Genomic DNA, 14,445 nt, shown 5'->3' on the forward strand with positions numbered 1-14,445 from the left:
CCAGCATAGCTTATTCCAGTCCTCTCCCCAAAAGAGAAATAAGCTATACTGGCAAAAGCAGTTTTGCTGGTATAACTGTGTCTGTATTAGAGGTTTTTGCTCTATGCTACGTTGGTCAGAGGCCTCATCTTGTCAAATGCCTGACTGGCATAGCTATGCCAGCAGACGTCTATAGTGTGAACCTGGTCTCAGACTCAATCCGAGAGGCAAAACAGCAAACTGCCAAAAGTCTGAAAGGCCTGCTCTTGGCTGTGTCCCCTCCCCCATAACGAGGGGTGGTGGTGAAGTGTGAGATTCTGCTCAGCACTAGAAAGAGCAGGCAAACAGACAACCAAACAGTATTTCCCCCCTATCAACATCACCTCCCCATCTCCCACAAAACAACTCAATTCCACCTCTCACTTGCCCAGACCCAGTACTTGCTGCAGACCTCCTACCTATCTGCAACAAGCAGTAGCAATCAGAAAGAGCAGCCCCAGCCCTTCCTTTGGTGTTTCCTTTTGGAGAGGCATTACTACAGTTTCACACAGTTTTTAACAACGTTCTCTGAAAGTGTATACAAGCATCACAAAGAGATCAGTATTTATGATGCAGCCACCGACTCAACAGGAGCACTTTGGTGCCTAGGAGTCATCTTTATAGTCTGAAGATTCCAAGGAGCATCTTTAAGGAAGCAACACGTGGCAGCAAATGTATTGTAGGGCAACAAAAATGATTAGGGGACTGGAACACATGACTTATGAGGAGAGGCTGAGGGAACTGGGATTGTTTAGTCTACAGAAGAGAAGAATGAGGGGGGATTTGATAGCTGCTTTCAACTACCTGACAGGGGGTTCCAAAGAGGATGGATCTAGACTATTCTCAGTGGTAGCGGATGACAGGACAAGGAGTAATGGTCTCACGTTGCAGTGGGGGAGGTTTAGGTTGGATATCAGGAAAAACGTTTTCACTAGGAGGGTGGTGAAACACTGGAATGCGTTACCTAGGGAGGTGGTGGAATCTCTTTCCTTAGAAGTTTTTAAGGTCAGGCTTGACAAAGCCCTGGCTGGGATGATTTAATTGGGGATTGGTCCTGCTTTGAGCAGGGGGTTGGACTAGATGACCTCCTGAGGTCCCTTCCAACCCTGATAGTCTATGATTCTATTAGATACATGCCTGCACTCAGCATGCAAGTATGTGAACGGGAACCCCAAACTAAAAAAATTTTACTTACCAGCCCAAAATAATAAAAGCAAATAATTTTGCTTTTATATCACATATCCATATAACCCTTTAGGAGTGATCAATTATCTCCAAGTTAAAATGTGTGTTCTCATACACCCTTTTTCCGAAAACTAGATTTCAACAGAGACCAAGTATAAAAAAGAAACTAATGTTTTAATACAAGAACAGGACAGAGCCACTCTTGTAGTAGACAGCTGTATCTCACTTCACCTTGTTGTTTCAGTTTATAACCAAATCCTCAGTTTAAAGAGCAGCACCATGAAAGCCAACTAGGAAACAAGGAGATGAGCATACTAGCATGAGTTCCAATTTGCAGAGTTGTTAGCTCACTTTCATCAACAGGTGGCATCTTTGTGTTCCATCTACAGCACAGGAAATGCCGAAGGGCTCTATCGGAATACGGCTACTCTCATTCCAGCATTTACACGTCCTTCATCTGCATTGTGTGGTGAGTTACGATTGATGATGCCATGCAAGAAATGCTAATGACACTACTCCGGATAAACGGAAGCTTTCAAAAATGTCTTTTGTTCTTTCATAAGATAGATCACAAAATTAGATCAGTTGTAACTAAGAGCATTTAGGAAGCTACCTTCCCCCACCCCTCTTCCCTCTATTGAACTGTCAAAGCACAGGCAGGATTAAAATCCTCTATTTTAATGAGTCACTGTTTTACTAGCAGTCAAGATTCATAAACCTGACATCTTCAACACTATCCTTGGGAGCCAAGTAGTTGGAAAGCAAGAACGAGGAGTTGTTATACATGGCATTAATAAAGTTGGTAGCCAAGGACAGGAAACTCAACAGCTGCAGCTAATACCATCCACTGACAAGTTTCTGCTTGTATCTTAAATCACAAGGTTGATGTAATTTTTCCTATTAAAAAATAAAAAACAGTCTCAAAACCCCAGAACTTTGATTGACCTTTTCTGATCTCATGTTTTACTGCTCATCATAGATGAAGATGCAAACTCTGTTTAAAAAAAAATAATGACCCAGTGGCTAAGCAGCTGCACACAGTGCTAAAATGAGAAGACATCGATGCTTCAATACTAAGAGCTCTACCTTGCAACCTGTAGATCAGCTGGAGATGATTGCTATCGGGACTTCCTGATCATAGAGAAGGGAAGAATGAGGAGAAAAGTGATTTTTCCTACCTGTCAATCAGGTTTTGTCTACCATCACTGAGGTCACATAACCTTCTGTGGGATCTTGATCACTATGGCAGGATAGGAAAAGGGGAGACTTTGGCCAACAGGGATGTCCTGAGGGTTTATGGTGTTCATTTGAACCCCCCAGGGCACAAAATGAACTAGTGGTATCTGGCTCCTGTCCCAGATGATCATGACTTGTACCCATATGTTTGAAAGATCTGTTAGCTAATTCACCACCACCTGGTCAGGGGGCCCTGATCAGCAAGATATCTATGAAGGGGTAAACATGAACTTCCTCATGCCTGAGTGCCACTATCAAGACTATCAGAACCTTTACAGATAGCCCTCTTTCCATGAGCCAGACTTATCCTGCTTTGTCCCTTTTGATTTTTAATTGCGTTTCTTAGGAGTCCTGTGTCTCATATAAGCTGAGGAATAAGAGGGATGGTCTTTTCACTTTTTTTTTTTTAAATTTACAGTGGCACTGGGCATTGCCTTTTCTCCCTACACCCAATAGCTGAGTCCTCTGGGTCGCATTCAGAATGAGATACGACACGGCTGGCTTTTTAGGGAGTCTTGGTATTTTTGCTTTTATTTTGTTGGCACTTCAGAGTCTACTGTCTTGTCCTAATGGAGATAGAGGGGCTTGAGGCCTGCAACCAGGGGATCTGGAGAAAGGAAGGACTCTAGCCCATGAATGGAGATGCCAGGAGATAGAACGCAGGCCTTTGGTTTCAGGTTGGAGAAAACAGCCAAGAGATTATGGCTACTGAAGCTGGCTGCAGGTGGTAGACCATCTGAATAAGAGCCAGCTGAGTAAAATATGTGGTTAACAGCTGATATTGGAAGAACAGAAGTGGGTGTATAATGGCAGAAGGGGATACCCAACACGTCCCATTACTGGTACTTGGGATTTTTTATGGGTTTGAGCTGTTTAGTTACCAGTTGCTCTGAGAAGCAGATGGAGTGGAATAGACAGTGGGTTAGGACGGCAGCCAGGAGCAGTGGCTGTTACAATGTGGCCCTCAGCAGTTTTACATCCTTTCACAAACTGTCTGCTTCCTTCATGCCCGGGGAAAGGATGGAGGAGAGCACCTATAGCTGACTCTCCTGGATCTCTGAGCTAGACTAATTTGGTTCCTGCCTGAGTCACTCCTGGCTGGATTGAAACCATCTAGATGTCCCTGGCTGCAGATTACAGAAAATGCAGAGGCCCCCATCAATGCTGAGGGATTTCCAAAAAAGCAATCCTTGGCCTTCCCCTGCTTTCAGGGGTTTTCTGCCATTCCCACATATCTCTGTATTTCTGAACCTCGGTGAACAAATCCCATCCAGAAAGCTTCTGGGAAATACATCCTCCACCCACTACATAGCTCAGCAAATCAACCCAGATGATATGCGTCAGAATTTTAACTAGTAATTTTTAAGGGTCATTTGTTTTAATTAATTTTCCCCCACAGCGTTCTATAGAAGGGGATCCTGGAAACAACTGCCTGCAGCTGAGGAGGCAGAACTAAACTGTCGGGCACTTCAGGGAAAGGAAACGCTTCTCTCTGCCCATGCTGTCTGGATCTGTCCCCAAAGATGAATCTGTTTGAAGACTCACTGTAAGAGCTGTGGACGCTCTCATATAAAACAACAACTCTTTGGACAGCCTGTGTGTCTATGGGCCTTGAAAGCGGATTACCAAACAGGCCTGGCAAATCCAAAAGGATTTTGCTGGGAGGCACACTACAGAGGCAGCAAAAAGAATAGGGAAGACACCCAGAAAATTAAATATGCAGCCCTCTAACATGAGCAGGTTCGGATCTTCCACATCAAATACATACGCATTTGGATTTAGCGCTCAAGTCAAGAAATCTTCAGTGTTTCATAAAGGATTAAAATTAAAATAGATTTAAAGTTAGATTTCACCCAGTATAGTTTTGTTGATAAAAAAATAACTTAGACAATTTAACTGATTTACTATTGACTGTATGTCAGTATAAACACATTTTTTCATTAAGAACAGTAATAACACATTGTAATTCACTGCTCGTGGATTGCTAATTATAGCAACCTGACTTAGATGCCTGTCACTGTCTAATACAGTTTCTGAATCTGTGATGCTGAGCACAACTACAAGTCAGAGTATGAGTATCTCCAGCATGAGAGAGACAGTTTCTGCTGCCAAGGGAAAAACGGAAAATCAGTTACCACTTCCTTCCCTTTGGGGTATGAAACCTAACTACAATGGCAAAAAATCAAACTAAATGGATTAAAATTTCCATTATAGTTTTCTCTTGATGAACTAAGCTAGCTGAAAAATTAACCACATTGGATCAAAATTCTTACGTTACAGAGTATGTCAGTCCGCCCACATATAGAAAATCTTGGACAGAGTCAGCACCATAAAGGGTTTTTCAGCACTACTTCTGGCAGTGTTTATTCTTACCAAATGATTGCCATGGGTCAGAGGTGGTAGCTGTAGCTGCAGAGCCTCCCCAGGGGTCTGTTTGGTTTGCTCCAGCTGTGGGTCCCCAGGTTTCGGTTTTCTGAGGGGCTGGTGCTGATGAGGGCAGTGCATCCATGAGATCCAACAAAGTTGTATGCTGTTGGAAGAAACATTTTTTAAGCTTTAATAAAGAGGACTACATTACCCTGAGGTAACATGCCCATCGTGTCACAAAGCAATATTTTGTTCTGTTACACACCCTTGATCAGCTGCATGGTCTTTAACCTGCATGGATGAATCTTATCTACCACAACAAAATCCCAAAAGCATATACAGGCCCAGATTAAGCTATATTTGACTGTATTTCATCATTTTGCAGCATAACCAGGAATTTCTTAATTGAAGGCACTACCTCCTTCTTTTTGGGAATTTTAATTGTGTCTCTGCGACTCTCCTCCAGAGCCATCTGTAATCTCAGATCATCTCCGCGTCGGAGGCGCTCCTCCTGCAAAGGAAATCAACACTGTTGATACTGACTGTTGGGCTAGACTGTGCCTTTAAAATGGTGTAGTTTGCTCCCTCCATGAACCTAGCCCGCTTGGCAGGCCAGTGCAGGGAGAAGGCCTGCTACGGTCTCAACTCTTGCTGGCCCCCTTTGGAGCATTTGCACCAGAGAGGTGTGCAATGGGTTACAAAGGACAGATTGTCCCTTGCACGTGATGTGATGAGGGTTCTTTGGGCATAACTCCCCACTTACGCACAGGCCAAAACAACCTGACCCTAGTTCACTAATATTAAAGACGAGATCATTAAACCTATATACACAGTCCACTTGAAATCTTTGTTGAAAGCTTGTTTTCTTTATAACTTTCACAGAATGAGTAAAACAAAGATGACTTAAATGAACTAACAAAGACGAGGGAATGTAAAGAAAGCAGATATTCCATCTTCAAATTATTATAAACCAGTTCCCCTTTAAAACATTTAAGATTGAGGCATCTGCTTTAACTTCAGATTTCCTGGCTTTTGTCAGTGTCTCTCAACATTTGATAGAACTTTTAGGTCTACAAGGAACCAAGAGTAGTTCTTCGAGTGAACTCTGCACTTTTTTGTGGGATTCTAAAATCTCTAGGCCATCTCTAATATGTTTATGCCAAACTGTGATTTTATTTCAGATGATTTCGATTCCATCACCACTTTCTGAATTTGATCTTATTCCCCAATAGTTATATCTTTTCTTTTAGTTTAAGTTCATTATTTCCAGCTTTACTGCTAAATGAGAAAAAAATCCTCTTCTTTATGGTATCCCTTTGCAGGCATAAGGACTTTCGTATTTAATGTACAGTTCTAAACTGATGCTTGTTGTAAAAAGGTTGAAGATCATTATGGAAGTGCCTGGCATGATTCCATAATTAAGGGTGAGTTTTGAACGTATAGCTGAGATGCAACTCCTTTGTTATGTATTAAGAATATAATATCTCCCCAATATTACAGCATTTACTGTGAATACAGAATGAATTTTCTGTGAAGTTACAAAAAAAAAAATCACAAGACTAGCTTGAGTTAAAATTAATTAAAAATGAGTGATTTAGGAAAATGAGCATTCCAGGTCAGATCATTTTTTTTTTTGGGGGGGGTCCCAAATGATCTTAACAAAATAACACACTCTTCAATCTTAGTAGTTTATAGTTACAACTCACTGAAATTTTGTATGCTGTTTTTTTAAGGATTTATCTTTTTTTGCAATAATTTTTCATAACTGAAAGTTCAGGAGGGACTGATGAATAACGTTCTTCCACAGAAGATGGCTCATTTCAAAATGGCTGCCATGTCTTACTCTCAATGGGTCTGAAGCCACAGCTGCCCTCGTCCAAAATGGCTGTTGCTTCACACAGCTCCCCACCTGGAGTGAAACCAAATTGCGTTCATGGAAGATGGTGTTCCCCTTTGCAGTTAGAGCACAGACAGAGAATGATTGTAATACACAGGAAACTGACCTGCTCTGCAACTTCTCTGCTCATTGCTAATGCAAGCTGCAGTTGGAGCTCTTCCTCTCCACTTGTCTGAGGTCGTGCTTGCTCTAGCTCTGAAGAAACTCGAGGGGATGTAGCTGTTGAAGGAAGAGAAACATATTGAACATAAGAGCGTATATGTGAAGCTTTATGAACCTCTTAACATGCCTGATTAAATTCACTCTTTACACTGTGTTTCACTTCTATACAGCTGCTCTTGCAAGCCAAGAATTACAAATACTGGGCCTTATCCTGAGAGGCACCAAGGACTCACCACTCCCATTGACATCAAATGAGAATAAAACATGCTCAGCTCCGTGAAAGATCAGACTCACTTCCATGATGTCAACAAACAAGAAGACAGAAGTTATAAAGAGATTTCTGGAAGAGTCTGAGAGCCTAGAGGAAAACTGCTTGGAAAACAAGGGATTAATTTATTAACACGGATTATAATACCAAGAAATACTGAGTATCTGACCACAATGGCTGCTAGATAGAATAATGCCACAGCAAATCAGAGCTTTAGAGATGGGATCACTGGTTTCATAAACTATGTGGTTAATCATTCAAGAGATGTTTTAAGTACCTGTAACATGCACCAACATTCCAGCACAGTAAGATACTTTGCTGAGAGCTAGCCAGTACGTAAGTAAAAAGGGATACCACCCACATTTTTATAAATTAATGCCCCATCTCAGTTTGGATACATAAGTAATCTATTCACACATACAGTTTATGAAATAGTATTATTCTCTGCAAAAACATTTCATTCAAACAGATTAGTAATTAAAAAGATTAAAAGTTTAGTATTAAGAAATATCTTAAAGGTAGGATGCAATATTTCATAAACAGCCTTGTTTAAAGAAAACAATAGCAGGTATAGATATTTGTATTATAACTACTACAGAAGTCTTCTAAAGGTCAAGAATTTATCTGCTGAGAATTAGTTGCAAACCTATGCCATCGTGTCGTTATACAGCAATGAAAAGCAATCAAAGATGAAAGACTACATGCTAAAAAAAATGCTTCGTGTGTCAAAGCTGCCTTTTTACAACTGTAACATTTGTATTACAAAAAGAAAAGGAGTACTTGTGGCACCTTAGAGAGTAACCAATTTATTTGAGCATAAGCTTTCGTGAGCTACAGCTCACTGCATCGGATGCATTCAGTGAAAAATACAGTGAGGAGATTTATATACACGCAGACCATGAAAAAATGGGTGTTATCATACACATTGTAAGGAGAGTGATCACTTAAGATGAGCTATTACCAGCAGGAGAGTGGGGTGGGGGGAGAGAAAACCTTTTGAAGTGATAATCAAGGTGTGCCATTTCCAGCACATAGCTCATCTTAAGTGATCACTCTCCCTACAATGTGTATGATGAACACCCATTTTTTCATGATCTGCGTGTATATAAATCTCCTCACTGTATTTTCCACTTTATGCATCCGATAAAGTGAGCTGTAGCTCACGAAAGCTTATGCTCAAATAAATTGGTTAGTCTCTAAGGTGCCACAAGTCCTCCTTTTCTTTTTGCGAATACAGACTAACACGGCTGCTACTCTGAAATTTGTATTACAATAGCAACAAGACACTCCGATTAGGTTTAGAACTCCACTATGTTCACTGAACAACTATTAACTAGTTTTTGTGCTCTGTCACAGATTTTTCTGTGTACACAAACATTGTTTTACCAAGGCGTGACTGATGCTGTTTAACATTTGAAATATCCACTAACATTTTATTAAAAAAAGGTAAAAATTCATTTACACTGAAAGCTAGATTACCCAGGGAGTAGGAAAAATGGATGTTTCTTCTAAATAGCACAGCTTCGTGTTTAAAAGTTAAATTGCTAAATGGCCTTTTTAAACCCAGTTTTTAATCACCTTTTATAAGTATTACCCCTCCATCTGATTCTAGCCAATAACATTTCCTCAACTGGTATAAATTTTGCCTTTTCAGCAACCCTTCTCTCTGGCTGGAAAGTCACGCTAGAGGAAGTCTATGCTGCGGAAAGTTAGCTCCAGAGCAACATGAGGCAGTTCCCTTTCCTCCCTACTCTCCGACTCAGCATGCCATTTCCACTGCATTCCAATTCTAAAGGAGTGATGGATGAATTTAAGACCTGAACTATATACTCTGACACTGTACTGATCCTTCGACTTCCAAACCAGTCAGCCAGGCCCACTACTTTGAATTCTAATGATATCTACATTATTTAACCACTGCAACCTCTGCCAATCTTACTTTCTCAGACCTCTTCTCCATATATCCAAGTTTTGTCTGCTTCAAAAGTACCCTTTACTCCCAAAAAACAAGGCCAAAAGAATCTAACACATGGGAAGAACCTCCAGTCTTCTACAAATCTTAGCATGCCAATCACTAATCGAGATCTCCACACTTCATTTACACATTTCAACCCGCAGTTATATATATACTCAGCTGAATTTCGTGGAGTTGCATACTTACATCCCCATTTTTGGAGAGAAGAACGTAATTCCTCAAGATCACGGATTTTCAACCTTTTTTCATTTGCGGGTGCCTAAAAGGTTTTGAATGGAGGTGCAGACCTCTTTGGAAATCTTAGGCATAGCCTGTAGATCCCCAGAGGCCTGTGGGCCACACGTTGAAAACCAATGCTCCAGATAGAAAAGCCAAAAGATCTGAAGTGCTCTGAAAATATAAAAGGCTCCAAAAATGTTGCCAAGTGAATGAATGGCAAAGGGGAAGCAAAAAAGATACTAAGTAAATAACCAGCTTCATTCTTAATCACAACGTCATTCTTGCTTTTTTCTTTAGCTCTCAGCTTCTGCCTTTTGATGTGCTGCCTGAGCTCTCTTTTGGGTTTCTGGGGGTGCTTTGGTAAAGAAGCGAGTCATGCACTGCAACCTCTGCCTCGCTCAAGTTTATATTTGGGCTCATTTAAATATAGCATGCCAAACAATAGCAGCTGCCACGGAATATCCTGACAAAAGCAGCAGTCTGAGATAGCATGGGCCTACCCTGTTAAGGGCTTTGCAGACCGGTACCAGTAATCTACCAGTGGCTTTGGCGACAAGCAGAGAAACTTGTGAGTAGCATTAGTGTAGTGTGCTCTCTTAAGAATTTTTTTTTTTAAATGTAACGCAGAAGCTGCAGTTTCCTTGTAAACTTCCAGTACAATCACAGGTAGAGTGAATTACAATAGTCCAGCCTGGAGTAGATGGATATGTGGGGCACGGGGGAAATGGAGTGTTCTTGCTACCCAAATATGGAAAGCCACTCTTGATAACCAACATCAGTACAGAGCCCAGCAAGGTTGGGCGTCACACTATCTTGAACTTGGACAGCACCATATGCCCATGGGTAGTCCTCAAAATGCTTCTCTTCCAGCTAGCATCAGTCCAGCCTATCCTGTGATCATTTTAAACCAGCTGTTCCTCATCCAGGCTTTTATTTCCTTCGTGTATCATGACAGACGGAAGACAGTTCTCTCTAGGCTGGAGGTAAAGGACAAAAAAATACTGAGTAGTGCTGATTTCATAGCCCCACATAGATCATGTTTTGTCTTCTCACACCTGCCTCCGAAGGTGGAATATAGGGGTTAAACAGCAGCAGTGACTGGGGCATCAACATGGCTCTGGGATCCAAAGGAACGAATGCAGGCAGATTACTAGTACAGGAAAGTGACAAGGAAAATACAAATAATTTTTTATGATTCTCCACACTACATAGACTATTAAACCCTTTCTACACTGCAGATGAAAGTATACTAACAAAGACTGCTGTCCGTGAGAACCTAGCTTGGCTTCCTTGAATATTGTGCACAATGATTTTTCCCCCTCTACCAGTGTTCTTAATCTATGCTATAGAATATCTGGTGGGGAGCTGTTGCTAGCATGGCTTCAAAATTATGTGGATGGGGCTCATTACGTTAACTCCTTTATTATTCTCCCCATCTCCCCTAGGAAAGGGCTTCTTATAGCTTGTGTTTGTAGTAATTCCAGCTTGTAGGGACATACAAGTTGCAATATCCCAACTATTTCCACACTAAAAGCTTCAAGAATGAGTGGAAAAAATTCACTCAACTCTCCCCTCCCACCATTTCCTCCTATCTCCGAAAAAAGCGTGCTAAAGAATGACAATCTTGCCTTATACCTCACTGTTCCCAATAGTGACCAGTATTCAGCAGTGCCAGGAACTGAACACAGTTCTTAACAAGAGCAAGCCATATAAAATGGCCTAAACATCTTTTAGAAGTTTCAGTAATTCAGCATATTTGCTTTTATTAATTTTAAATTAAAATTGCATTCTGGAGTTCCCATTCAAAGTTATTTTGTCTAACTGAAATTCTCAGCTGTGCTTCCTATTAAACACTGATGAAAATGTAACATCTTTAATTAAACCATGTGAGGTCCTTATAAAACTGCATTTGCACTGATGTGGCCATCAATAAATTTTTCATGAAAGAATTAAAATAAAATGCACCAGTGTTATTTAGTATTGACTTTTTTGTCCAGCAACTCCACTTTTAAATTCCTGCATTATCAGAACTGTCCCTGCATATCGGCTGGTTACTGCATAATAAGTTTTAGTTGCAAGGATCCAGTATAAAGGTTATTGCCTTAGTAACAGTATCTCTGTCACACAAAGAATCTCTTATACCAAAGCACATGACCATTAACTCAGATGTTTATGTAAGATGGAACTGAATAGATCAATTCTGACCTGTTAAGCTCTGCTTTGTTACTGCTTTGAGCATTTTCAGATTCAGGCATCTCTAGGCTTCATGGAAACAACTGTGTGGGATATTTGCTGTTACAGTGATAAATGCCATTGTCCTGCTTTCTCACCAAGTTTATCTACAGTATAAAGAAATAAAATTTCCAACTTCAGTTAATCACTAAAGCAGGATTCTGTTCTACCATCTGTCTTTATTACCAGCTATGACGTCTTTCATACGTATTTACTCATCATTTATTATATTTTGGCTATACCTAAAAGCCAGCTGGAGAACCCCAAAGGTTTCCATTAATATATTAAACAGACTGACATTGATGTAAACAATAACACTGCTGACACTAGTAGAAAATCAGCCATAGAATAAAAATAGGTCTAGCATTTTCACCCAGATACTTAGACTACAATTTTTGGAAAGCATATCTATTCCAAGCCATTTTATATGCTATGGGCAAAAGAGTCTCCACCCCACTGCCCCAGGCACTCACTTAATGGTCCAACTTGATTGTAAAGTCAATGGTATCTTCTGTGATAGGCATTGCGATTATGTGTAGATCATAGAGACTATCATGATAAGAAAGGAGAAGTGAACTAATGCAAGACTAAAAATTGTATACCACCACCTGTGCACCATCCTACTAACAGACACCAATCCATCCATAACCATACACAGATACTGTATGCTAGTCTAATCAGACAGTAATAAGGTAAACAGAATAATGAGGAAGTGATACTTCCAAAGAACCAATATCTAATCTCTCCAACTGTGAAATGTAGCATACAAATAGTACATTCTACGAGTTAATTTATATTCCATGAGTCTTTTGGTATAAAAGAGTATTTCGATGCCAGGAGGTGAATTATGGCATGTAGTAAAGTAAAGTAATAAAGAAGAAGTCAGATTTACTGCACAGTGTCTTCATAATCAACTTTGGAATGTCTCATTCCAGTTAGTGATTGATGGGAGAATAACTGACTTTATGGGTTAACCTTGAAACTTCTCTCATTCAGATTCAATTTCGTTTTTGATCACTAAAAAAAGATTCATTCATTCATTCACCGAAGAGCTCAAACCTGAGACCAGTACACACCCGTCAGATTTTTTTCAGTTACCGTAGCTCACGAAATACATAACATCCTATCTTTTTTGGTAAAAATACACCTACATGGATACACAGTACATGGATACACAGATTTAAAGCGTCACTTCTCTGCTTTGCAAAAAAATGAATAGTTGTTATCCGATCCATTCTGAGAAACTGGTAAACTGTATTTTGAAAATCACCTAATATTGAACAGATCCCTACAACTTGTTTCAATTAAGTAGTGATTTTTATATCAGTTCTTTAATCCTCCCTTAGCCATATCTTGAGAGAGGGGTTTAAAGCATGTATTGTATTGAAAAGTTTGATTACAGTAACAATATTCATCTTTGTTTTGAGCTCTTGTGGTACACGAAGTAATTTATAAGGGATAATTAATCAAGTTGTCTTTTTTTTTTTTTTTTTTTTTTTTTAAGTGATGCCTAACAGACTACACACAACATAATGAGTGAGGTCCCACAGGGATCAGTTCTGGGTCCAGTTCTGTTCAATATCTTCATCAATGATTTAGATAATGGCATAAAGAGTACACTTATAAAGTTTGCCAGACAATACCGAGGTAAGAGAGGTTGCAAGTGCTTTGGATGATAGGATTAAAATTCAAAATGATCTGGACAAACTGGAGAAATGGTCTGAAGTAAACAGGATAAAATTCAATAAGGACAAGTACAAAGTACTCCACTTTGGAAAGATCAGTTGCACACATACAAAATGGGAAATGACTGCCTAGGAAGGAGTACTGCAGAAAAGGATCTGAGGGTCATCGTGGATCACAAGCTAAATATGAGTCAACAACGTAACACTGTTGCAAAAAAAGGAAACATTATTCTGGGATGTATTAGCAGGAGTGTTGTAAGCAAGACTTGAGAAGTAATTCTTCTGCTCTACTCTGTGCTGATACGGCCTCAATTGGAGTAGGGGGTACAGTTCTGGGCACTACATTTCAGGAAAGATGTGGACAAGCTGGAGAAAGTCCAGAGAAAAGCAACAAAAATTATTAAAGGTCTAGAAACATGACCTATGAGGGAAGACTGAAAAAATTGGGTTTGGTTGGGCTGGAGAAGAGAAGACTGAGAGGGGACATGACAGTTTTCAAGTACATAAAAGGCTGCTACAAGGGGGAGAGAGAAAAATTATTCTCCTTAATCTCGGAGGATAGGACAAGAAGCAATTGGCTTAAATTGAAGCAAGCGTGGTTTAGGCTGGACACTAGGAAAAAATTCCTAACTGTCAGAGTGGTTAAGCACTGGAATAAATTGCCCAGGGAGGTTGTGGGATCTCCACCATTGCAGATTTTTAAGAGCAGGTTAGACAAACACCTGTCAGGGATGGTCTAGATAACACCTAGTCCTGCCATGAGTGCAGAGGAGTGGACAAGATGACCTCTCGAGGTCCCTTCCAGTCCTACGATTCTATGACATGTCAATGGAGACACACAGCCCAAGAAAATAAATGAGCTCTTCACACCCCCTTGGACTAATTAGAGTTGTTCTTATGCAGGCTGGTCCATTTTTCTCACTACTGTATACGCTCTGACTTTGACAGAGCACCAGGGATGAATTTGGCCTGGTGATGCTTTAGCATAGGACACAGGAAAAAACCTTACAAACATGAGTATTCTGAATTTCCTTTGGTGAGAAGTCCAATTAATTAATTCCATTGACATTCTCTCTATATTGAGTCAGAGAGAAAGGCTGAATTAGAAGAGCAAAAACTGAAAATCAAAAAATTTCATATGACTAATAGGCAACATTAAAACTATACAGATTTAAGACTTAAACACACATCTAAGATTACT

General features: G+C 40.1%; 1 protein-coding gene across 3 annotated transcripts in view; it reads right to left on the bottom strand.

The window, feature by feature from the left end:
• EPN2 (epsin 2) overlaps window positions 1–14,445 on the bottom strand; it is a 67,350-nt gene that overhangs the window by 13,877 nt on the left and 39,028 nt on the right. For all 3 annotated transcript variants that reach the window (XM_074965060.1, XM_074965062.1, XM_074965061.1), the window contains exons 3-5: window positions 6,810–6,922; window positions 5,225–5,317; window positions 4,813–4,969 (exon numbers count right to left, since the gene is read on the bottom strand). In XM_074965060.1, coding sequence (XP_074821161.1) covers window positions 4,813–4,969; window positions 5,225–5,317; window positions 6,810–6,922 — 363 coding nt within the window. The remainder of the gene's footprint in view (window positions 1–4,812; window positions 4,970–5,224; window positions 5,318–6,809; window positions 6,923–14,445) is intronic.

This window comes from Natator depressus, chromosome 10 (assembly GCF_965152275.1).
Source record: "Natator depressus isolate rNatDep1 chromosome 10, rNatDep2.hap1, whole genome shotgun sequence".
Classification (NCBI taxonomy): Eukaryota; Metazoa; Chordata; order Testudines; family Cheloniidae; genus Natator; species Natator depressus.